The sequence below is a fragment of the Alexandromys fortis genome, unplaced genomic scaffold (assembly GCF_014885135.2).
Source record: "Alexandromys fortis isolate MF-2015 unplaced genomic scaffold, M_Fortis_MF-2015_v1.1 scaffold_75, whole genome shotgun sequence".
NCBI lineage: Eukaryota > Metazoa > Chordata > Mammalia > Rodentia > Cricetidae > Alexandromys > Alexandromys fortis.
Genome location: NW_026067956.1, coordinates 2169377 through 2196277, shown reverse-complemented (window position 1 = coordinate 2196277; position 26901 = coordinate 2169377). Strand labels below are relative to the sequence as shown.

Sequence of the window (26901 nt, the reverse complement as noted above, 5' to 3'; positions counted from 1 at the left end):
ATGCATGCCAGTTACCACAGAGGGATGCGTTCAGTTCCAGCTCCCTCCTAAGGGAGTGCAGGGCATACGGAGGTGGGAAAGAGGACCCAGATGGAGACATTTTCCTGAAAACTTCCCAAAGCCATCTGTAGCCACCGCATGGCCTTCTGCTTAGCTTTCTTGAAAAGCAGTAAAATGGCAGAAGACAACTTGGGTCAGCATAAATGGCTCTCCTTCTCTTGGAAGAAAGAGGACAGCTGGCAGGGTCCGTGAAAAGCCACTCTTTGCAGCGCACAGGTGGTGAGACGGAGGCAGGCATAAATCAGATGACAGGCTGAGTGTTTGCATGGGGCTGAGCAGCGACAGTGTGACCCCTGCTGAACTGGATAGGCATCATTTTGTTCTAGAAAGATGGCAAAAAGAAACATCAGCAGTGATGAGTCTCTGCTTGTAGCTCAGCCCCAATGCCATGCCAGGAATCCAAGTGAAGGCCACAAGCAGCTCTTACCTCTGAGTCACCCTACACCTCCTCTACCATGTGTCAAGGAATCATTTACACTCAATTTCTTCCTTCACTTTTCCTAGTTCGGTAATAAGATGGAAATATCCTTCTTACAGCATTGTTTGGTATTCAGTAAATGATCAATAAATGTCCATTAAATTCAGTAAAGCTATAGGACATGAAAGCAGGATACAGAAACCAAGGGTTTTTCTATACATCATGGGTGACCTAGATTTTAGAACATGCCATTCAACAAGAGCCACAAAAATAGCTAGAAATAAATTTAAACTAGAAAGTAAATGAACGATACAACATACATCTAAAACACTGAGGAAAAAAATTGAAATAGACACAAAAGCAAAAATATACTTCAGGCTCACATAGTAGGAGAATTGATGAATAGTGCTAAAATGTCCAAACTACCCCAAGTGATAGATAAGTTCAGTGTAATCCTAACAAAAACACCAATGGAATTCTCCACCAAAACAGAGGAAGCAACTCTAAAATCATATCAGACTACAAAAGACCACAGTCAAGTCAATCTGAGCAAGAAGACTTAGAAAAATAAGTAATAGGCATCATAATACCAAACTTCAAAATGCACTACAAAACAACACTAACCAAAACAGCATGACCCTGGCATAACAGCAGACACAAGAGCCAATGGGATGGGACAAAGAACCCCAAGGTTCTTTGCTTTTAACAAAGACACCAGAAAATGAGTGGAGATGGAACAAGCTGTCAGTAAACAATGATGGGAAAGTGGATGGCCATGAAAGTAGCCCCCTGAAGGAAAATCCACTCAGAGAGAATGGGGTAGGGAAAATTCCAAAACTGGAAACCACAACACTGCTAGAAGGAAACACGAGGACATTGCCACGAGCAACCAAATTTTAGATAAGACCACAAAAGCATAAACAAAAGCAGAAAGATACATGGAGTTATATCAAATTAAATTGCTTCTGCATCGCATCTGTGTGAAGGGACAGCCTGCATGATGGCATAAATGTTTAAAAACTATTCCTCATCTGATTAGGGATTGACAATCAGAACAAATACGGAGCTCAAATGGCTCAGTAGCAGCTAACGATGATGATGGTAATGATGACGATGGTGGTGATAGTTTTTAAATGGACTAATTATCCGGGTGGACATTTCTCAAAAGAAGACACACAAGGCCAACAAGTATATGAAAACAGGCCCAAGCTTATTAACTATAAGGGATATGCGAATCAAAACCACACTGAGATATCATCTTACTGTTGCTAGAATGCTAAGATCAAAAAGACAAAAATATTGGTGATAATGTAGAGAATGGCAGGCTGTGTATGATGTTAGGAATGTGGATTGTGGAGATGGTTCAGTGAGAGAAACAGCCTGCTGCAGAACCATGAGGACCTGGGTTCAGATCCATCCCAGTATCAAGAAATGACACCCAACATTGCCCTCTGATGTTTTCAAATATGCACATGTGTGCACAGCATACATTTGAACACACACAATGGAGATTAATCAAACATGGAGGGGTTAGCAATATGCTAATTCCTGGTAGAGAGTATTTACAGCCTGCTATTGCTCCAGTCAGGGATCAAGGATGCATTGTTTTAATATCCTTAAGCGTTTGCTGTTTTACTGTCTCACTGCTATAGGGCCAGGGCCCAGCTTGTTCCAGGACAGGGAGTCTTGGTGCACACTTGATATAACATGCTCAAGTTAGAGACAAGAGGCTTTCTTCATTCCAGAGTCCACTTTCAGCAAGTGCAAGCAGCATATGACAGTTTACCAATACAATTTATGTTACACTGCCCTACTTCATGTAACATATGCTCTTCCATGTTGTAAATAAAAGGATTTCACTTTCCTTTCATTTAACTTTAGATTTATTTATTTTATGTGTATGAATGTTTTGTCTGTGCAGTATGTTGCATGCTTGATGCCTAAGGAGGTCAAAGAGGACATCAGATTCCATGGAACTGGAGTTATGGACAGTTGTGAGCTACCATGTGGGTGCTGGGTATTGAATCAGTGCTCTTAGCCCTTGAGCTATTGCTTCCGTCTGATGTGGGATTTCCCTCTGTATGCTGTGAATATGTTTTATTGTCGTTGGTTAATAAAGAAGCTGCTTTCAGCCAGTGGCTCAACAGAGTAAAGCCAGGTGGAAAAACTGAACATAGATGTAGAGAGAGAAAGTAGGCAGAGTTGAAGAGCTGCCAAAGAAGACAGACGCCCCTGAACCTTAACAGTAAACCACAAGCCTCGTGGTAAAATATAAAATAATAGGAACTGGTCAATTTAAGATGTAAAAGTTAGTGAATAAGAAGCCTAAGCTATTGGCCAAGCATTATTGTAATTAATAGAGTTTCTGTGTGATTATTCAGGTCTAAGCAGTCGGGAAACAAATGAGCAGTCTGCCTACACCAGACCTCGGATTCGTATTTTGAGACAGGGTCTCTTATTAGCCTGAAGCTCAACAACCAGGCTTAGGCTTGCTGGCCAATGAGCTACAGAGATCCACAATTCTCTACCTCCCCAGAGCTGGGCTTATACGTACGTGTCACCATGCTCAGTGTTCTTTGCATAGGTGCTAGGAATCTAACTCAGGGCCTCATACTTGTAAGGCAAGCCCTTTACTGACTGAGCTATCTCTCGAGCCCCTCCCTTACTCTATTAAGCTTTTCAAAACTATTTTTTATTAATTTAACTTTTAAAAATAAAACTGAATATAATCATGGTATATAATGTGTTAACTTATATATCCACAGCGGAGTGATTAAATCAAGCTAATTAACATATCATTCCAGGTCTTCACTGTTCTTTTAGGGGGGGGGAGTAAGCCAACCTATATCTACTCTCTAACAATTTCCTGGCATCTGTTATATCGACTATAGTCACCTCTTACATGAGAACTCTCCCGGATGTGACTATTTTGCATCAAAGTGATACTTCACACTCTCCGACAAGTGTTCCTCCACCTGTCTTTTGCACCCCAGTCCCAGGCCCTAGCATCCACTATTCCATCCACTACTCTGCTTCTATGAGGTCACCCTTTCCAGATTCCTCATATGAGATGACCGTGGCACCATCCTTCTGTGTCTGGTTTATCAAATGAGCATCATGCCCATCGGGCTCCTTCATGTTGTCCTAATGATGGAGTTTCCTTCAATGTTAAGGCTGACCTTGGTTGCATTTTCTTCACCCGTTCACCCACTGATGGGCTTTCAGGTTGATACTTTCTTTGCCTCTTGTGGAAAATATCAACAGTAAAGAATTTTGGAAAGATGTGGGGGAATGGTACTCACTGGGGCCTGTGAAGGTGCAATTGTTCTGAAAAACAAAATGGTAGTGCCTAAAAACCTCCAAAGAACCTAAGCGGAGTATTCTATCCTGGGTACAGTCACCAGAGGAACTCACATCAAGAATTTGAAGAGGTCTGCAATTGTGTTCCTCTCAGAGTTGTTGAAAACAGCAAAAGAAAGACACCACCCAAGTACCAAATGAATAAGCAGACCATGGTCCATGTATACAATAAGATAAAGGAGGAGATGTAACATACACTGTGACTTGGAGGGACTATGAAATATTCTGCTGTGTGAAACAAGCTAGCCATACATGGATATTGCTTGATTACACACCTACACACCTGGAACAGTCAGCCTGAAGAAGACAGAGGCATAATAGGAATTATCAGAGCTAGGGGAAGTGGGTTGACAACAGTTGTTTAACAGCCACAGAACTTCAGTCTGGGATGCAGGATGGTGAAGATTCCTAACAATGTGAATGCATTTACCAATGTGAAATTGAATGCCTAAAACTGTTAAAACAGTAAGTTGTATATACATTGGTTTACCAAACAATTAAATTATATCACACAAGAGATCTTACTTCATATTGCTGTTAGAAACACCAAGTCAAGTTCGTGCTGTTTTATAAATCACAAATTTATAAATATGGTTTATATTCCTTATTTGTCTCTTCCTTTGAAAATTTTTATTACACTTATTTATTTATGGGTATGTGTGTATGTGGAAGTGGGTGCACATGTGGAGGTCAGAGAACAATCTGTGGGAGCCGGATCTCTCCTTTCACCATGTGTGTCCCAGGGGTTGAACTCAGGTCTTTTGGGGAATGTTATTTTCAGGTTGTGACTTTTGTTTATGCTTCATTTGTTTAACTCTGTGAAGTGTGTTCCTGTGCCTGTCTAAAACACCTGATGGGCTAGTGAAGAGCTGAACAGCCAATAGCAACGCAAGAGCAAGGATAGGCGGGGCTGGCAGGCAAGGCGTATAAATAGAAGGAGAAATCTGGGAGGATAGAGAATGAGGAACAGGAGAACACGGAGAGGAGGACATCAGGGGCCAGCCACCCAGCCGGTCACAGAGTAAGAAGGAAAGGAAGGCATACAGAAATAGAGAAAGATAAAAGCCCAGAGGCAAAAGGTAGTCGGGATAATTTAAGAAAAACTGACAAAAAACAAGCCAAGCTAAGGCCTTGCATTCATAACTAAGAATAAGCCTCTGTGTGTGATTTATTTGGGAGTTGGCTAGTGGGCCCCCCAAAAAGACAAAAGAGTCAGGCATCACACGATACAGGTCCTCAGGCGTGGTGGCAAGAGCCTTTACCATCTCGCCAGCCCTTATTTTCTTTGATCTAGCAGAGTTCAGACATCTGTGGCTGTACTATGTCTTGTACATATTTTCATGTGTTTTACAATCAAGACAGAGATAGCTGAGGAGAATACGAGCAAGGGAAAGAATGTCATGTTTCATATTACCTGTACTTGACCCACAACTAGTCGGGGGCTGCAGGTTCAGCTCAGTGGTAGCATGCTTACCCAGCACGTACAAGGACCTGACTTTGATCCTCAGTACTCAAAAATAAAATGCTGGCTTGGTTCACTGAGGCTGAATAATCAATTCAGTTTTTGCTGTTGCCTACATCTGCTTACTGTCTGTGAAATGTGAGTGTGGAGAGAAACAATAGAAACACAACTGCTCCCCCGGCCTGGTTTTTTTTTTTTTTTTTTTTTTTTTTTTTTTTTTTGCATGCTTTCTTGGAGATGTGAGAAATGTCTGCCACGTTTGTAAAATAAATTGATCCTTTTCTATTATAAAAGAAATTTTAAAACACAGGCCTGTTGGATTAGGGACAAAGGAGGATGATAGCGTTAATAGCCAGCTGGTTTCATAGCTGAGGCCAAAGCCTCAACCAGGCACGGGAGGAAGCCAGAGCTGGACCAGTCCAGTCCCAGTGTCAGAGAGCTTTGCGGAAAGGTCAGTACTGGGACCTGGGTGATGCGAAGTCAGTTCTCAACGGTGACACAAGCTCTCTCTCTCTCTCTCTCTCTCTCTCTCAGTGTCCTTGAGACAAAGGGCTTGTTTGGCATTACAAAGGAAGGGTGCTAGAACCAGTGGATCTGAAGGAAGCTGAGGTCAGTCTCCAGGACCTTGGCCATGATAACAAACTGGGCAGGGAAGGGAGGCTCAACAGACCCTCTAGTGAGTCACTGGGCAGTACTATGGTGATCTCATGTCCCCTTTGGCCCATGAGGCATTCTCTGTAACAGTCTGACCCAAATCCCATGCCCTTGTCCTCCCTTCTTCATCCCATAGATTGCACAAAAGAGGGGCAAGAAACTCGTTAGCAGCACCCTAGATTTCTGTGGTGCGATCCCACTGTAACTCCCCAGGTCTTCCTGGACCTCTCCTCAGCTGTTCTATTGGGAGGGCTACCTCTGGGCTCTTTTATACATTGCAAATGACTGCGATTGATAGAAAAGTCATGTCTAAATCAATGATGTGTTACTGTGGTAAACGTCATCCCGCTCATGCCCAGAACTATACTTCAAATACAGACAATTTCCACCAGAACTCCAGCCTCTACACCCTACCAGGACGTCCCACCTACAGCCCACAGGCCCATGAAAACTGTAAAGATATCCCAACCCAAAATTCTAAAATGACACAGTTTTTTTGTGTGTGTGTAAATTGAGTGCATGGTTCTTATATATGAACTCTGTAGAAGACAGCGTTGCATCACAATGTCAAAAAGTTAGAAACGCCTGTAAGAATCAAGTCTCTTCTCCCACTGCAGACAAGCTTCCTGCTCTCTCAAAACAACATGGATGCATCTCCCCAGTCGCACGACACGCTCAGGCTCCTCTGGGCCCCATCCCTCTGGTATCAGGCCTGCCTACACCCAGGAAGAAAATGAAAGTCAAGATCATCAACATGTGAAAAAGATACGAAAAACAAGCTTGCCTTAAAGCATCTCCAAAGCTAGGGACGCAATTGGAAAAGGTTTGCCCAGCAAGTAGGAAACCCTGGGCTCCATCTCAGTACTGCATAAAGCATCCATGATGGTAGTGCAGGCCTGTAATCCTGGTGTGCAGAAGTTAGGGGTAGAAGGATCATGGGTTCAAGGTCATCCTTGGCTACTAGTTACTCAGTGAGTTCAAAGCCAATCTGGGATATATGAAATCTGTCTCAAAAAGGGGGGGGGGATCTCCAAAATCTAAGGACTTTCCTGTCCTTTGAGGAGCTTCAGATGACCTAGGGAAAGGCCCCGCCTCTGATTACCCATGGCTTCTCCATCTTGGAAGGCTGCTCCAGTTCTCAGCTTGTTGTGCCGTCAGTCTTGTGGGCATAGATGGGCTGCGTAATTACAAACATTTTCTGTCATTCGCCCCAGCCTTTCCCCTGGAATGTGTGTCTGCCGCTCTTCTGCTCCCAGACCCAGCTTCAATAGTTTTCAGTCAAGGTTCAGGGAGAAACCCGCCACACCGGGGTTTGATTATTTACCAACATAATGTTGGCTGTGAGCCAGCGAGGCACCAATACATTTTCCTTTGAAGCCTGACATATTGCCTGCTGTTCCTAAGTCTGTTTTCTCGGCTGGCCAACAAATAACCAGGACTGCTTAAAGGAAAAAAAAAAAAATCACAATTCAAGTGAGGGGGGTGTGTGGATCTTATGATGGGTTCCTCATAGAGACACTGATCTCATTCTCCCAAGGTGATAAAGGTGTTCACAGGAGGTGGGGCTTCTGACACCTGCTGGTCCCCAGACCCCTTTGATCAGTTTTTCTGTACATTACTCCAGGAAAGGCCTGCGAAGGACTGGCCCTAGTGTCAACAGTAGCAGGTGACAAGGGTATCAGCATGCCCCCAAATATCTTAGACTGCCATGTGCTCTCCTTATTGAAGGATCTCCCAAGACAAACTGACACAGATCACAGGCCACTTGGAAGCTGCTCGCCCCCAAAAAGCTATGTCAGGCTATCAAGAACCCATGGGACAATAAGGGATAGCAGCTGCTGTCACTTCCTAACAGTTCTGTCCCATTCAAGTTCTCCTTGTAGAATTCTTCCTGTGAGCAGTCTAAGTGTGGGCTTTGGGGTGAGAACTTAGAAGAGTTTTAAATATGAAATAATTTCTTAAGAAAAGGTTTAGGGCTGAGTGTAGTGATGCATGCCTTTAATCCCAACACCTGGGAGGCAGAGACAGGTGAATCTCTGAGTTCAAGGTCAGCCTGGTCTACAGGGGAAGTTCCAGGACAGCCAGGGCTACACAGAGAAACCTTGTCGCAAATAAATCAGAAAAACAAAAGCCTGAGCTCAGAACTTTGACACTCACATTTAAAAGAAAACAAAAAACAAAACCAAAGCAAACATGTGGGTGCGGTAGTGTGCCTATAACCGAACACTAGGGTGTGTAGAGATAGGTATATCCCCAGAGCTCACTGGCCAGGCACCCCAGCTAACTGGTGAGCTTCAGGTTCAGTGAGAGACAATGTCTCAAAAGATCAAGTTGATGATAAGAGAGGTAGACACCTGGCACAAACCCCTGACCTCCACAAGTACCCCCCGAACACACACACACACACACACAAACACACAATCTTCCAAGTTGGCTCCAGCAGAGGTAACGAGATGACATCACTGGCTGCAATCTTTATAAGCCCCAGTTTGTATGCCTTAGTTTATTATTTTTCAATGTCTACCTCATTCAGTGTGTATTTTCAAGTAATAACCCAATTACCTGAGCCTCTACACACTCTTATTTTAATATAACTTCTAGTTCTTTTCTTTTAAAAAAAAAAAGTTTAATTAAGACAGGGTTCTCATTCTCTCACTGTACAGTCCAAGTCGGCATGGAACTTGAGCTCCTCCTGTCTCAAGCCCCTACATGCTGGGATTATAGGTGTGTACCTTGCGTGTAGTTTAGACATTGTTTTCGAGGGCGAGCTTTCATATTTGGGAGTGTCAGAGTTTGGGTAGCAAACAGAAGTTCAAGGACTTACTTTGAAGTTTTTTTTAATTGTGTGTATGAACATGTGGGTATGTATGTGCACATGCATGTGAGCACAGGTACATGTGGAGACCAGAAGAAAGCACTGGATCCTCCTGGAGCTGCAGTGGCAGGAGTTGTGAACTGCCGGATGTGAGTGCTGGGAACTAACCCAGGTCCTCTGCACGAGAATGTGCTCTTAACCACTGAACAACCTCTCTAGCCCCTAAAGTTTCAAATAACTCATCTTTCGAGTCTAGCTTGTGACTAGAATCTTGCCCTTTCCGTCCCTGTCCGCGTTTCTCTATTAATAAGCTTTTATTTTATTTGCTCTGATCGATCCTCTCGTCTGTGGAGTGTTTCCCATCGATGAAGTAGCTGTTCTGGACTGACAACACTCCCCCAAGCCCAGAAGGCTACAGCCTGATGCTCTGCTGGACAGAGTGGCCCACGGCCAACAGTTGTCACCTTCATTAAGATATCGGGAGCAGAGAAAACCGTCCTGAGACAGGCATGGAGGGGCAGCCAAAGATGTTCTCATGAGGGAGAAAAAAGGCTCTCAGCTTGGCTGGGTCTTTAATCTCCAGATGAGATGCTTCTGTCTCTGCCCACTTCACAGGACCCCTGTGCAGATAAGAGGCGGGACAGCCACAGGGCACTCTCAGACAGCACAGACAGAGGCATTACATAACAGCCAACTGTTCCGTTTCACTTTGACAAAGTATGAGCTCCCTCTAACCTGAAAGTGAGCATCAGCGGCAGACCTGAAGAGCACCAGGGACCAGGGCCTGTAGCCTCGCTCATTAATATTGGCCCAGCTGATGAAGGGAGAAGGAGAAGTTCTGGAGGAAAAATTCACAGATGGACCACAGAAGACAGAATAAAAAAAAAAATGTCTTGAGTTAATTGGCAAAGACTAAACGGCAGGCACAATGTTTAAGGAGCTATCTCTGACCACTGGGTACAACACACTTCTGTATTTTTCACACCAGAATGGGCCTTAATCCCTCCGAGCTGATCTAAAAGCCTAACTGTGGCCCAGCAGTCACCAGAAGAGTGGATTAACCCATAAAGCGGCCATGTAGACATCATTCTACTCGCCCTGTTCAGCCACTAGATGAAGTTACCATTGGTGACACTGTTTTGGCATGATGTATTGAGAACTCCACAGCTGAAGGAGGAGTCTGGACAGGTAAGAAGCACCCCTGTTGCTCTGGGTAACTGACAGGCAGGCAGATGCAGCCAGTGCTGGCTGCATTATTTGTTACTAAAATCGAAATGGGGAGGGAGCCGGATGAGACTTTCACTCCAAACAGCATTTTCCCAGCAAAAGCTGCATCTCAAGGGTCCTTCAGAGCACTCTGGGAATACACAGGAGTTTACAAATCAATTTACTAAATTGGCTTGGCTGGAAACCATGCTTTTGTGTGTGGATCCGGCCGAAAGGTATTTTTTAATCTATCAGACCCTAGTGGGGCTCCTTCAAGCAGTACAGAGAAAGATAACACCAGGAAGAGAATGTCAGTTCCAAGTCAAGCAGACTCCGGCTCAAACCCTGGAACCAAAGGTCCAGCAGCCCTGGGTGAGTCACAGGACCTCTCTGAGCCAACTGCCTAGCTAACCCACCAGCCTCTTGAAGTGCTGGCAGGGTAAGCTCCCTGTATATCTCAGAGTCAAGCGCTGTGTCAATCTGGCCTTTTCAGGACCGCTATAAGCAGCCCAGGATGACAGGAGTTCTCCCCACGCCGGCCGTTATCTCATCTACCATAGGCCAGGGGGACAAGTGACATAAAGGGAGCGGAGCTCTGGAAACCTCACTGTGCAATGACTGCATCTACTTAACCAAACGGGAACTTCATTTAAGCCGCAAGCAGAGCCAAGCTGCACTTACAAAGCAGACTTTTTAGATGTCAGGCTTACGCTATTTTCGGTTCTGTATAATTTTGCCCTTTAGATATTGTGAACTTGAAGAATTATGCAAGTGGTCCTTTTGTTTGTTTTTTTTTGTTTTGTTTTGTTTTTAAAGGAAGACTTCAAATGTATAGCAACCCTTCTACCTTTGCCTTCCAAAAACTGGGATCACAGGCATTGCTATCACATCTGACTCTGAGCCTTTTTTTTCTTTTTTCTTCACATCACACCTATTGGCCATTCAGCCAGTTACCAAGTTTTCCAGGCTCACTATGACTCTTGAGTCCGAAGTCTTGAGTAGGGAGAAGGCAGAACAAAGGCCCAGACCTAGAGAGGGCTCAGGATTCACCCAACAGAAAGCTAAATAGTGTCTTACCCGAAGTCAAACTGTGAAGGCGTTTGGTGAGGTTTTAGTAAACCACTGGAAATTAATATGGAATGGAAAAGGAAAGGAGTCTTGACATGGAGTTACATGCCCTGACGCGTCCACCTCTGAGGTTAATGTGTGCGAGTTCTCACGGCATCGCAGGAGACAGAGGCCTCTTAGGACTGGCCTGTGCCATTTCTCTCTCTCAACAAGGATTTATTAGACATCACTGTGTCAAAAAATGCCTGAGAAAATATGTGATTGCTCAGGGCTGGAGCCCATAATAGCCTGGCCCATCACGCAATGGCTTGGCCCATCAGCCAAGTCCTGTGGTGAGGTACAGCATCACAACGTGGAGGCCATGGCACAGCAGAGCCACTAATCTCATAGTGGCTGGTAAGCAGGAATGGAGGAGGACAAGCTAAGGTCCCAATAAATCAGAGGGGCCTTGCCTGAGAAGACCTCAGGACACCGCTGGAGAGAAGAGCCCAGAGGCTGAAAAAGCAAGGAAAGGGAAAAGGGAGCTGGTGTGAAGAAGGGGAGGAGGAGAGGAGGCAGGCAAGGACAGACAGAAAACTGCCAGAAGCAGGGACGTGTGGAAGGCGGTGTGAGAGACAGAGGCTATGAACGTGGATACATGGACAAAGAAGACTTCACCAAATGGTTCAGAATTAGCCAAAAATAAATAAATAAATAAATAAATAAATAAATAAATAAATAAATAATTTTGAAAAACTCACAACTGTAATTTTTAGGTACATAGCCAAGGATTGTACTCAGCTCCACTTGAAATATTTTTAATTAATGATCCTACCCATGAATGTGCTCAATTCATGGAGAAGAAAGAGGCCATCTAGTTAGGAGTGGGTTGCAATAATGACTCCACACCACTTGATAGAAGTTGTGCATCTGTGTGAAAGAGAAAGAAAAGCTCAAATCCTAAATTAATTAGGTTAATTCACAGTGTGGCCAAAGGAAACTGCAATCTTACAGCATGATATCTGGGCTGTCAAAATTAGACAAGAAAACATATCGGATTCTACAAAGTAAGTATTCCTGGGCCCAGAAATTACTAAGAACTCAAGAGTTTTCTTGGCTGTAACGACTTGTAAATATCTAGAAGAGCCCAGATTTTGAAGCCCCGAGGACACTTACTACAGCTAAGAAAGTTGGCAGGAAGCTTTGCACAGTATTTGGGTTTTCTTTCTGAGTTGATATCTTACCAAATACAGCCATCTGTGTTCCCTCTGGGAAAGGTTCAACCGTTCTGTTGCCACTGACATGGTGTTTGGCTGGAAAAAGAAAGAAAGAAATGTGAGTTTAAGTGTAAAGTTTGACATGCATGCTAACACATGTCATTAAATGTGTCAGTGAGCCCGTTCTCTGCAGGAGTCAGGAACACATCAGAGCTTACCCTCTTGAGAGAATTTCAATCACCTGGCTATTTTTATAAAGCCATGTGTGTACGTGCACTCATGTGCATGCATGCAAGGGTGCATGTGGGGTTGATATGTGTGTGTGTGTGTGTGTGTGTGTGTGTGTGTGCGCGCACGCATGCGGTGGCCAGAAGTTAGCCTCGGATGCCGTTCCTCAGGTATGATCCACTTTGTTTTTGAGTTTTGTTTTGTTTTGTTTTGAGGCAGTCTCTCACTAGTTTAGAGCTCACCAATTTGGCAAGGCTGGCCAGTCAAGGAGCCCAAGAGATCTCACCTGTATCTGCCTGTATCACACTCACATAAGCTTCACTGACATATAACGGCATGTGTTCATATGCCTGTCAAGCTTTTAATCCCCAGCACAGGGATTAAAATATATGCCACCAAATCCAGCATTTTCCATTGGTTCTAGAAATCAAACTCAGGCCACCAGGCTTGCAGGGGAAGCCATTGACTGGGTCACCTCCCTAGCCCTTTACCTGAGTTTTCAACCTCAATGACAGAGTAGCTTAGACATCAAACTCTGGCATGTTGTTTTGTAAAGAAATGTGTCAGGGACCAAGTTCTTACAGGCCTGGACAACGGAAAAGTGCTGGACCACTGGTCAGAGGGTCCTTACTGAAGCTGACCACCCAAGAGAACAAGGGAATCCTTGAAATCCAGGGTGAGTAAGGATGTCTCCCCGGACGATGTCCAACAATCAGAATATCGATAAAGTTGGTATTTAAACAAGAAGTGCAGCAGGAAGCCAGGGCACCCCACTGTGATTCGAGCACTGTTCCAGGGACAACTGTTTTGGGGACCCACAAAGGTGCTTATCAACAGCCCTTCAGCCCTGAAGTCCCACCACCATTGCAAAGTAGAGATGTAATGAGCCTCCAGGCTGGGGCTTCCAACATACATGCTCATATATGACTATTTACATAGAACACAGGAGGAACAACTAAATCCTGACATTCAACCTCCTCATGGCTTAAGAGTCACAACAGGTCTACTAAGCTCTGGCCAAGGGTGACAAGGAAACAACCCGAGCGAATGCCAGAGGATCTTGGTGAACCACCTGGTCCACGTGTGAGGAGATATGACACTAGATTGAGGTGGGGACCATGCCACAGCAGGCCTTAAGCTCCTATCCAAATCATGGGCTTCTCAGCACCCTTTGTAGCATTGCCTAGGTGATGTAGACCCTGTGAGTCTGCGAGGCTCCTTTTAGTTCCCCAGATTTCATAAGTTCATCTCGGGGTTTTCTATTGGTTTTCAAGAAAGAAAATCCAAGAAAAGGGAAGCAAACAGCCCAGAGTAGAGACAGATAGCGGGCAGGCTTGGCAGCTTCCTGGAGCCCTCAGCCACTATTGAACACAATTAGCAGAGACACGATGAAAGGTCCCAGATGACCCTTTCTGGCTCGCTCATATGCTCAAGGTCCCTGGTCATCGCATCCCTGCAAACACATGGAGACCAAGGCTCTGCCTTATGAGTACCCCCGACCCATCCCTTAACCCTGACCAATGAGCCTAGATTCTCACCTTTACCCTTGCCAAGAAATCAGAAACTCCTTCCTTTAACCCACTAACCCCACCTGTAAGAGTTGAACCTGAGGGAAAATGTAGGTAGGCAAAAAGAGGATCTACATAACATAACGTTAAGTTCCACTTGTCATCAGGAAGCCTCACAGAGTGCTTAAAAATTACACTCATGGTTTTATCAAATGCAGCTGGTCCCTCCGGACTGGTGATGCCATTGCCATCTTGAGTCAGAGCAGCTGTGATCACCAGCACATTGCCCTCAAGAGACCAGACTTATTAGTCTTCCTTCACAGAAGGACTAGGGGGCTTAGGAGCCTTCAGGAGACCTTCAAGAGGTGCCTCTCCCCACGGATATGTAAGAGGGAAACTAACTTAGTGAGACATTCCAGTAGTGTCGCTGCCTAAGAGTTGTCCAATGGACTCTCGGAGGGCACCTTTTCAAGAGTCCTCCATGCTGTTGGCGGGACTCTCAGCTGTCTGGTCAACCTATGTTCCTGTGAGTAGATCCAGTAGGACTCATTGGGTCACCAAGCTGGACTTGCATGGAATCCTTTCTTGGTTTGTTGATGCTCTTTCTACCTGAGCTTAACGGATGTGACAGCAATGTATCCGAGGCATAGCTTAGAACAACGAAGAACTATGATATCTGCAGTACTAACAAGAGAAACCATTTTATTACCCCACACGCCACTCATGTGGACTACAAGGACAATGACCTAAGATGGGGATATTGAGAGGAAAGTGAAAAACACAGAGACTATGCAGGGTATTTCATTTTATTCAATACTACCTTTGTCATTATTAGATTCTTTTCCTCATTGTCTAGGATAAAAAAAAATACTCAAAAATTTTAAAATCCGGGGGCTGGAGAGATGGCTCAGTGGTTAAGAGCATTGCCTGCTCTTTCAAAGGTCCTGAGTTCAATTCCCAGCAACCACATGGTGGCTCACAACCATTTGTAATGAGGTCTGGTGCCCTCTTCTGGCCTGCAGACATACACACAGACAGAATATTGTATACATAATAAATAAATAAATAAATATTTTAAAAAAAATTTAAAATCCACAAAACCATAGACTTCTCTGTATAAGTTTTTTCCTTAGCAATTGGTTTCCTGGGCAGACCAAGGCTAATCTATAGTTCAGGTGAAGTTCACAAATATAAGAGAAGGTATGTCTTCTGTGGCATTGTGGTGACATAGGAGATGTTTCCAGACCTGACTGCCTGCATCACTGCCTTAGGAACAGGCCACCATCTCCCCACCTCTTGGACTAGCTCCTGTACTACCCACATACACTATGTCCTGAGTCTAGCCAACTTCACCTTCCCTTTACCTGCAAATTGGCCTTGTCTCATGTCCTTGACCTCTCTGTCTGGCCTCTAGTTCTGTATCCCTTGTCTATTCATTCTTCCCAGTGTAACCACAGTGATCTTTCAACATGGAAAGAAATAAAAATAATATAACATAAACTCCCAAGTACCCTCCCATGTCCATCAAAATTGTTGCTGATATATATATTCTGAGCAAATAACTCAGGGAGGAATGGGTCATTTGGCTCAGTCTCAGAAACTTGATCTGTCAGGGTGGGAAGGCAAAATAAACAGTGTCCTCATCACAGCAGCCAGGAGGCAGAGAGAGCACCTGTGTTTATGGGCTCTTCCCCTTTTCTTCCTATATTCCACCAGGGCTACATGGTGATATCACCCACACTCAGGGAAGGTTCCCCACCCCTTTTGCTAATGGTATCACCCTCACAGACACACTCAGAGGCATGCTTTAGAAACCTTCTCGGCAGATCTCAATGCAGTCAAGCCGACAGGCAAGATTAACCGCATTTCGTCCTCATTACTCTGAGGCTAGTCAGTGCTGCTGCTGGCCTTCAAGGATTCGTAAGGACTGCTTACCAAGCCTCTCCTCCCTGATGTGGGAGTGTCATATATCAATCTGTTGATTTCATTGGTTAAGCAATAAAGAAACTCCTTGGCCCTGATAGGTTAAAACATAGGTGGGAGGAGTAAACAGAATAGGATGCTGGGAGGAAGAGGAAGTGAGCTCAGACTCGACAGCTCTGCTCTCTGGAGCAGAGGCCCTGCTTCGCTCTCCTGGGCATACGCAATGAAGCTCCAACCCAGGACGGACGTAGGTTAAAATCTTCCCAGTAAGCGCACCTTGGGGTGCTTACACACATTATTAGAAATGGGCTAGTCCAGGTGCGAGAATTAGCCTAGAAGAGGCTAGATAGAAATGGGCCAAGCAGTGTTAAAATGAATACAGTTTGTGTGTTGTTATTTCAGGCATAAGCTAGCCAGGCGGCCAGGGTGCTGGGGACTCAGCCCCACTGCTCTTATTTCAACACCTCCCTCCCCTACAGACACCTCTGCCTTGTTCACTAGGGGCTGCACTAAATATTCGTGTTTCTACATGGACAAGGACCAAATTTTCCAGTGAATAATGGCAAGCTCAGAGGGCAGTGGCCACATCCCATGTCCCATTATCTCATAAACCCAGCATGTAGTGACACAGAGCTTTTCAGTATTTGTTAAGCTAGTAAATGAAGTAAATAGAATTTAAAAGTCTCTTTAAGCCAATATAAAAGACCCAGTAAATAGACACAAACACACACATCCTCATACTGTTGCATTACTTAATGGGAGATGGTCTAAGAAATGTATTATTAAACACCATTCTGCATGTTTACACAAACTAAACTTGATCAAGACATCACTAACTTCGTAATGAAACTTGAGGCCACCATCATCTCTGGTCTGTTGTGATTCAAACACTGTTGTGACATGTGACCAGATATCTGTCTTTGTGTACGTGTGTGTGTGCATGTGGGGTGCATATGTATGTGTGTTGAGTACATGTGAAGACCAGAGGACACCCTCAGTTGTCATTCCTCAAGTGCCACCTGCCCTAGTTTTGAGACATTGTCTTTCACTGGCCTGGAAGTCACCAATTGGGTTAGGCTGGCTGGCCAGTGAGCCCCAGAGATCCACCTGTAACTGCCTCCCCAGCACTAGAGAGGCAAGTACACACCACTACCACGTCTGGCTTTTCTAGGGGTGGTCAGGTCCTTATGCATGCAAGGCAAGGACTTCAATAACTAAGCCATTGGCATAGTCCTATAGTATCCTCTTTAAAAAAAAAAAATACAAAGAGTGTGTTTCCCACATATAAAGGTAAACACTTAAATTGGCACTCAGAATCAGTGACCCAGCTGGGTGGCCTGGAGAGGAGGGAGCCAATGTCTCACCCTCCGATGCTGGAGCCTCCTTCCTAGCTTCTTACCTCCTCGCGTCTGGGAAGACGGCAGGGCTGACGGAAGTAGGCATGAAAGTGTTCCACACGGGACAGGAAGGAGTGCTGTCCTCTCTGGTGAGATGCCTCTATCTCATCTTTTATTCCAGAGCCTGAGGCCCAAAGATAATTGTTTCTATAAATTGATTTTGCATTTTCTTCTGGAATACAGATCATTGAGTCTTAGGTCAGCCCTGTGGCAGTCTATGCAGCCTTAGCAAGAGAAAGACAGGACAGGCTGGGATGACAGACAGGGCCCTGGAAGGAGATTGTGTGATCTCGAGCCCCCTCCACATCCTGGCTGGACAACCTTGACCTATCATTTAACCTCTGTGAGGCTTTCCCTCATTCGGAAAGGCTCTCCATTATGCATTTCCTCGTTTGAACTACCTCGTAAGTGGCTTTGAGAATTACATTAGATATGTAAAGCCTGGCACACTGCAAGTATTGCACAACTGCCAGGCTAGCATTGGAATCTGCATGGGAGCTTTCTATCGAAAAAAAAAAAAAACTAGATCTGAATCAGGAAATGATGTATCTTATCCTCCTCCGCACGCGTGTTCATGTCAGACATCACTAGTTACTTTCCGTATTCTCCCAAAATCTTTTCTCATTAGAACAACCCAGAGAGTCAATTATCATTCAGAGACAGAATCCAGAACAAAATCACCTGTCAGTCCTGGTTTGAGTGAAGGAAACAGAAAGATGCGACCAAAAAAAAAAAAAAAAAGTTGTTTTCTTCCTCACTTCTACCAATAAACTGCAGTAAAATCCCCTCAATAATTTATCAGACTCCCTGCAGTGGGAGTTTTCTCTCATCTACGGAGGATAGAATCCAAGTGAATGCTTCCAACTTGAGACAGAGCCAACCTTATATATACTGTATTTTACTCTATACAACCGGCAGCCTTGCTACATAGTACCAGAATTAAACTGTCCTTCCATCTTTGTTTGTGAGTATTGAGGGATGGGGTATTTTTTTTTTTGGTTTGGTTTTGCTTTTTGAGTTTTGCTTTTTTACCTGGAGTCTCCTTTGAATCACTACTCATGAATTCTGGGACCCTGATTAAGTAAAATAAGGGTTACTTTAACCCAAGTACCTCAGTACTGCAAGTACCTCAGTACTCTGATAGCTAAGATAGCTGCCAAGTGGCCAATGGACAGGAGAACAGTCAAAGGGGCAATCCAGATCCCAGGCAATACAGAGTGAAATGCGCAGTATTCCATGTCCCTCAGAACAGTACACAGCTTTAAACTCTTTGTTCACTTCTGGAAGTTTTCTGTTTAATTGTTTTGGGCTATAGTTGATCCCAGGTCACTAAAACCTCAAAGAGCAAAATTTCAAATAAGAAGCAAAACAATATACAGCTTTAGAATAGGAGAGGAGTACTGGGGGCAGGGGTGAGGACTGTGAGTTCTTTAAAACCCAGACAAGACAGCACATGGCGGGTAGAGGCAGGAGGATCAGGATGTGATGTCAACCTCAGTTATATAGAGACTCTGAGGCCATCCCGGGCTATAAGAGATCCTGGCTCAACAAAATCCAGCAATGAAGGATTTGTCCCTGTAAGTCAAAAAAGCACCCCCCCCCCATTGAAACTCTGCTACAGCCACGTGTCCAAGGTATCTAGGGACCCCAGAGCCAGACTGGTTACCTATCTGGGGGTGACACCAGCATTTGTAAATGGCAGCATTCACAAGTTTATGCTCCAAAATTAGTGGCATAATTCACCATAAGAAACCAGCTAGCTCACCGAACAGAAAAATCATGCATTAGCTGGGCCCTCACTATTGATTACTGCAGGGAAGGGCAGGGAGGGGTGACAGGCAGAGACATCTGTGGCCCAGTCACAGCAGGGTAGAGGCCTCCAATCTGGCTGGCTGAGCACATGTCCCTGCCTCTGCTCCCTGCTCAGTGGGGGCCCTTCCAAAGCCATGTGTGCAGTTCATGGTGATGATGTGTCCTCTGTCAAGGGTAGATGAGCACGGGGGTGGATTTTCATCTATTCTGAAAGCCTCCTGCTTGAAGAACACAGAGGTTAATGTAAGCAAGGGTCAGAGTCAACTCTGACGGGCATTTTGAAAGGGACCCCGGGGACATGTTCTCAAGGCTTCAGAAGAAGGCACTGACACCACTGGATTTTGTCCTGTGAAAGTCTAAGATGCCCCAAATATTATGGCAGCTTCCTTTCTTGAACAAAGGACAACAGACACTGCCTAATCGCGTCTGCAGTAATTCAGAACCACACAACCGCCCAGCCCTAAGCTGCCTGACTTGTATCTAAATTACGATGGCTAGAACCTGTATCTTATGAAGGAAGAGGATGGCAGGTGGCAGGGAAAAGGAAGGCTGGAGACCAGACCCCACCCCTTGGGCTTCTCCTGGGCCCAAGCTCCTTATGACAATGGGATATTGTCCGGTTAGAGCGTCTAGGAATGGCTGCTGTCCTGGAACACAGAGTCACCAGAAGGTGCAAGAGCTTTGGTCCTGGCTATGCCTGCAACAAAAACTCGCCACAAAGCACTGACCTCACTTCAGACCACAGACACTGAGGGAAAGAGCCTGAAAGCAGGACAAGAGTTTAGCATCTATGCCTCTGTTTTGTGTCTCCTCCTTTGCCAACTATTAACCTTTCAGTCAGATTCCTGCCCAACCCTACACAAAGGCACGTGGATCATCTAGTGGCTGCCTCAGAACCGGTAATAGAAGGCTGATTCACCTCGCTTGCCTAACCTCTCCTACCTTCTTCAGGACTGAAGATACTGAGTGCCCAGGAACACTGATTCTCACAGGCAGGTCACTCCATGAGTAACAGTCACCCCATGATGAGCGGCCTAAGCTATCCTCACACACCAGAGCAGTCATCTGTCATCTGGTGGAGAGAACTGAATGACTAGATGGAGCAATAGACATCCCCAGAGCCAGGGGGTCCTCACAGAACCAGACCTGAAATAATGATCAGCCATACTATTGTTTACCAAGATTGCCAGGCTGCATACAATAGACCCCCACTTCATTCCTTCCTCAAGCACCTGTCAATATTCCCAAACACTGGATTTAGGATACCAGCCATCTGCTTCCCAATGTCAACACATTCAGTGGGAAGTTCCATTATTACGCCTTCAAAATGTTAAGTGGTCAAAACTGTTGTGACAACACCTTTACCCGCTGCAAAACATCCTGATAAAAGCAATTTGGGGGGAAGGCGATTGGTTTGGCTTCCAATTCCAGGTTGTATTACTTCACGGTGGCAGTGGCAAGTTCTTGAGACGACTGGTCACATCGCTTCTACAGTTGTGAGAGCTGAAGTTGTTTTAATTTAAATGACTGTGCTTAAGAGATCTATAAAACCAAAATGGCTCTAACCTGAAAGGCCCACTTGCCCAAGGACAGGTAACATCCTAGAACGCTGGGGGCTGTTTTTCATGTAAGATAACAAGCCCTATGTTTTCACTTCTGTAAACAAGCTTGGTTGCCTCAGCTGCATAGAATGTGCTTGATCACGTGTAGCAGGAGGTACGTAGACAGGAAATACGTCAGGATGTATGCTGGCCTCCTACTGCACAAAGACGGGAGGTATATAGCCTTATGGGTTTTGCCTTCATGAGCACCTGACTAATGGAATTTGCCACCATTCTCTAGGAACACCAGGTATGGCTCTGGCCAGTATCCATAGTATTTAATGAAGCTTACTTCAAATTTGGCTCAAAAATTATAGTGTGGTTTTAGTCTCACTTGGCAGGATTAACACAGTCAAGAGCAGAAAGAAACGTTCGCTGTTCCTTGTTTGCCAGTCAGTTCTCTGCTAGCTTTCTTCACTCTTACAAGGTTAAGGGCCCAGCCCACGAAACAGTGCTGCCCACTGTGAGTTAAGTCTTCCCACTTTAATTAACAATCAAGACAACCCCCACAGACATGCCCACATAACAGTCTCATCTAGGCAATTCCTTCCTCAATTGAGAATCCCTTCTCAAGAGATGCTAGACTGTGTCGAGTTGACAGCTAAAATTAACCAGCACCCCAGTTTCTAATGAGAATGGTGATCAACATTCTCATTGGGTCTGAGATGAAAAATCTGTTGACCTCCCAAAACAAGAGTCTCCCAATCCCTTCCCTTCTCCCGATCACACATTCAAGGCGTCTGGAGGAAGTAAGCAGCGTCCATGCAAGCCCCAAGATCTGATTCTGGACCAGTCTCTTCCATCTTCAGTGGAAGAGTCCCTCCAGAACACTGACCAGATCCTGCCTCGGGTCCCCTCCACAACATCAAAGACAGTTTGTATGTCACTCAGATGCGGGGCAGGGACCCTGGGGGAGGAGAGAGAATTGTCTCTAGCTAAGCATGTGCATGGGCACTAGAGTCCTATCTATTATTGGCATTCTGTTCTTACAGTTTGGGGCTACCGTGTTTGGGAATACAGTGTTTGGGGAAATGCTGACAACAATGACATAAGTTATGCCGTTCTGAGATAGAAGGTTAGTTATTTCTAAGAGATTATCATACATGGTTTTCCTACAGCATCAGGAAGTGAGAAGAATAGGGTTGGGAGGGCAGACTACACAGCCTACTCAGTAAGGAGAGACAAAGGCCCAGAACAACGACCCCTGGACAGTGATGGAAGCAGGACAGGAGCTGCTGCCGTGTGCTGGATTACAGAGGACTTTTCTTCCTTCTTCACATGACTGTGGGCTCTAGTTTTCTTTTTGGTTTTTTGTTGTTTCTTTTTCCTGAGAAGCCTTTATTTGATAATTAGTCAACTAAAAATGAAAGGAAAACCATCAAAAGACAGTATTTTAAAAATTAAAATGTTGCACCGGGTAGTGGTGGCACACGCCTTTAATCTCAGTACTAGGAAGGCAGAGGTAGGAGGATCTCTATGAGTTCGAGGCCAGCCTGGTCTACAAGAGCTAGTTCCAGAACAGGCCCCAAAGCTACAGAGAAACCCTTGTCTCAAAAAAAAAAAAAAAAAATCAAAATGTTTTCTTCTGGGCTCAATCTGATCCACAAAGAAGGCGGGCAGACCTCTCGGTATGAAAACCACTAACAGCCCAACAGCTCCACTTTCTGCCTGCCCCTCCTGTTTGAACCCGCAAGACCCTTCCTCTCTATGATCCAAGCACCACGAACTCAGTCTTGCCCTGAGGAATGAGGGCTCAGCTGCTAGGATCTAGCAATGGAAGCAGCTGTGTGACCAGGCTATCTGTTTCTGTCTGATGGGGGTTGAGACATTGCTCCAGACTTGGGCAGGGCTGATGAGTTCATTAGTTCATAAACTGTGCAGGAAGGTTGATGGGGGTGAGGAGGGGGACAGGGAGCACATAGCTGTCCCGCATGTCACAGCGGAGGAATCCATCCTCTAGCCAAGCAAGTTGGGAAGCTTATGGGTTTCTGGTTCCCTGCCAGGCTCTGTGACACAAAGAGAAAGATGAAGTGTCTTCCCTGTCATCACCCTTCATCAGCGAGCACAGCCAACACCCTCCTCGGGACTGCTGGTCCTAGCCATGCGCCCTAGCTTCTGTACCAGAGAAGGCTGTTGCTCTTAAAGCTCCCGGCTCTGGTGCAGTCCCCAGGACACCCAAGCTCCCAGGCTCACCCCATCACCCCAGGAAATGCATTCCATCATCACCCCTATCATCTGGAGCGCTTCACTTTGGGGATGTTTTTATTAATCACCACATTGAACCACAGCTAACTTCTGCACTTGGGAATGCATGCAATATTACAGGATGGAAATTTCTGGACTTCATGAAACCCACCTCTTCATAAACACAAGTAATTCCTAATGACTATCAAAATCAGATCATCTTGGAGTTGGGGAGACGGCCGTTAGTAAAGTGCCTGCCATCCTAGCTTGAGGACCTGTCTGGCACTCCTATAAGGAAAGCCAAGCATGGCTGCACCCATCTGTGCTGGCTGCACACCAGTGCCGGGGGAGAGAGAAGACAGGCAGATCCTTAGAACTCAATGGCCAGCCAGACTAGTCAACCAGGGAATGTCAGAGTCTGTGACAGGCTGTGTCTCAACTAGTAATGTGGAGATCAATAGAGGAACATTGCTATGTCAACCTCTAGCCTACACACACACACACACACACACACACACTATACACACACACATACAGATATATGTATGTATACACACAGAGACATGCGCATATCATGCTGCATACACACATTTAAAAAACAGATAATCTTGAGAGTATAAACTGCATTTTTTTAAAAAAAATTGTGGGTTAAGATCTGTATTTTAGTCTGAAGGACTCAGTGATGTCCTTGTGAATAGAACTGTTGAAAATGCTGGCAGCAGGGTGGTGATGATGCACACCTTTAATCCTAGACGGGGGGGGGGGGGGGGGGCAGGCAAATCTCTGTGAGTTCGAAGCCAGCCTGGTCTACAAGAACTGGTTTCAGGACAGCTAGGGCTGTTACACAGAGAAACCCTGTCTTGAAAAAAAAAAGGAAGGAAGGAAGGAAGGAAGGAAGGAAGGAAGGAAGGAAGGAAGGAAGGAAGGAAGGAAGGAAGGAAGGAAGGAAGGAGAAAAAAGATGCTGGCACACAGGAGTAAGTCAAGAGCAGTCCCCCTTCCATACTAACATGTTACTGTGACCTACAGCCTCTAAAGCACAGTGTAGATTTTAATATGCATGGCAAACACATCTCTACAAAAAGACAGAGAAATCATACTTCCAATATTGTTTTTAAAAACATTTGTCTCTTAAGGCTTGTAGGGACTGAGCCAGGATAGTTTGCATTGCTTTAAGGCCCTGGTACCTGCTGACGCAGGTATTCACTTTCTCCCTGGTATCTGTCCAGGGAGATCAGTTTGAGCATATCAAAATAACAGCGTCACATCACAGTCAAGTCCTTGGGATGTAATAAAGGTACGGAGACCTCGGAGGCATCTTCTCATCCAATCACCAGGTACGCTATTTCCTTGGAGCCTAACCCGGGGCTTCTTGTACCCACTGAAGGCGGCTTCCACTAACAGTTCCACACACTGCCACAGAGGAGCCTGTTCACAATTCACTGACATCCCAAGCATTCTGCTCATTTCTTCTGTCCTCTCTGGGACCATGTCAGCTCAGGCAGGTGACTACACCTTCCCTTGGCGGCACATGGGCTGCCTGAAGGTGGTATATGGTGCTGTCAGCTGTCAGTCAGCAGCTGAGCGGGAGTGGCCTGACGACTCCCGCCCTCACCCCGCCCTCTCTGGCAGTGATAAATGGCCAGCCTGATGCTCAGCTGAGCCTGTGGGGCCCAGCCCTCCCCGCGCAATCTGTTCCGGAGGCTAACCCCCTTCCCACAGTGTCTCTGGCACTATCAGCAGTGTTCCACTTAGGTCTGGATAGAGCGGGCCTGGTTGGTTCTATGGCTGCTGTTCTTCCACAGGGAAGGAATCCTGACATTATTCTGTGCTGGAAGCACAGACTATATTGGTACAAACCTCACAGCAAACTCAACTCCACTCGTTCCCCTCCACCCGGGGAATGAAGCAGATACAGCTAAAAATCGGTGATTTTCAGAAAGACAAATTGGGGTGGGTATGAACACAATGCTGGCTTTGTACAGTTGGCCTCTGCTACATGAACAGGCTCCCAGTTGCTGAAGTCATTGTCTGCTTCAGAAGATCAGAAGGGAAGAAAAATTTCTAAGGAGATTAAAGTATTGCTAAAGAGGTGGGACACCAGCAAGGTTCAGCAAAGACCGGGGCTGCAAGATGGGATACTGTTCCTTTGCTTATGGATAAATAGTAAGTGCAGGGGTCATACATAAAAGAGCACTAGCAACACTCTGCCGAGAAAAGAATCCTGTTGGGTAAGAATGCATCCTCATATGGAACAAAGAAGGGAAAGTACAGGAGAGGATGTATGACACACTGAGGTTTGCTTAAAACACAACACACACAACACACACACACACACACAGTTCTTTAGAATCAACTCTTCTTGGAGACAGAGCACCTTTGAATTGGCTGCCCTAAAAACACTTGTCTAAGGACCTAGCCTTTGGGGGAAGTTAGATAACTCAGTACATACCCATATTGAGAAACAAAATGAACAAAACTTTCTCTCTCCCCCTCCCTCCCTCCCTCCCTCCCTCTCTCTCTCTCGGTTTTTCAAGACAGGGATTCTCTGTAGCTTTGAAGCCTGTCCTGGAACTAGCTCTTGTAGACCAGGCTGGCTCGAACTCACAGAGATCCTCCTGCCTCTGCCTCCCAAGTGCTGGGATTAAAGCTGTGCGCCACCATTGCACGGCTATTTTTACTTATCTTTCTATGCTAATCAGAACATCTAAGCTTTCTGCACATGGATCTGCGCATCTAACTGCATGAAGGGACAGAGTAGAGGGCAAAATGCTGAGCATCTACTACCTTCCTTGTGTGTGCTCAGGCACACATTTGCCGATAGGTCACTGGTGCTGAACGTGTCAAATGGGGGGAAACACGAGCTAAATAATCCCAAGAGAGTAGTCTAAGGTTTTTCTTTATTAAAAGGAAAAACTCACAGAACAGGAACAGGGCTCCCACATCAAGGTGTGAAGCGCAGGAAGAAGAGACTGAGCTGGGTGGGACCCCGGCTTTTGGTACTCTAAATCACGCCCCAACCTGGTCCAGCCTCTTAAAAGCCATTGGCTAACAGAGGCTCCCCATCAGGTCATTTCTTGGAAAATGTCCTAATGACTCACTGGGCCTCTGCTGAATAAAATGGGATCAATGTTTGAAAAGGCAGAACTCAAGAAAGGGGAAGGCAGGAGCCTTCCATAGAATCTACACTGGGGCCAAGCTGATGTCTGTCTCTGCAGGGGCCATCAGTTTCTACATAGATATGCCTGAAGGGGGGTCCAAAGTGGATCAGGGATTTGGAAAAGCCTGATTTAGACCCTACAGCCCCAGAGATGGAGAAGATAACTGTGACCTGTCAAACCTCAGCTACAAAGGGAGTTAGTACAGGCCCAGCAGAAAAATCTGTTTTGTGTAGAGTTATATCTTGATAGGTTTGCCAGGTTCTTAGTGCTAAGAGTAAATTACAGTAATCAGTGTTTTCTGTCACATTCTTGTCCCCGAAGACTGAGAGCTCAGAGTATAAACTATTGGGGGGAAGGTTTCTGGGAAGCAGCCAAGGGGACACAGGCAAGTCCCCAACTTAAAAATAAGTCACCCTTTGAAAGCAAGTTTATGAGGCCTGGGACACATAGCCCATTTCCCATGATCATGCTGGCATATATGGTGGTGAGCCACCCCCACGTGGGCCTGCTTGGCCTGTAATGAATCTGCAACAGAACTATGCCCAGGATTCTGGCCACGATTTAGGAAGTACTTCTGCAGTGAGAGAATACATTCTTAAGTTCTCCTGCTTAGCATCAAGAAAACACCCTCAACCGATAACTTGCCACTTCTCCAAACTGCCCAGCTACTAACCTAACTATAGAGACGAATCTCAGGCCCATGGAGAGCTGATTCCCTCCCACTTAGGGCAGAAATCACCCGCTTTAGAACAGCGCACATTTCCAATGCCAAAGCCCAGTTCATGTCAGGACAGGAAGCTCAGCGTTGTTCAGAAGGCTGGAACCCCGGTGCCCCAGGCTATGGTGTCA

At 45.5% G+C, this 26901-nt stretch overlaps 1 protein-coding gene across 3 annotated transcripts in view; it reads right to left on the bottom strand.

The window, feature by feature from the left end:
* Window positions 1-26901, bottom strand: part of Msra (methionine sulfoxide reductase A) — a 314205-nt gene that overhangs the window by 176899 nt on the left and 110405 nt on the right. For 2 of the 3 annotated variants that reach the window (XM_050152201.1, XM_050152199.1), the window contains exon 2: window positions 12267-12335. The exons of the other annotated variant lie outside the window; for it this stretch is intronic. In XM_050152201.1, the coding sequence (XP_050008158.1) occupies window positions 12267-12335 (69 nt within the window). The remainder of the gene's footprint in view (window positions 1-12266; window positions 12336-26901) is intronic. 3 annotated transcript variants of the gene reach the window in all.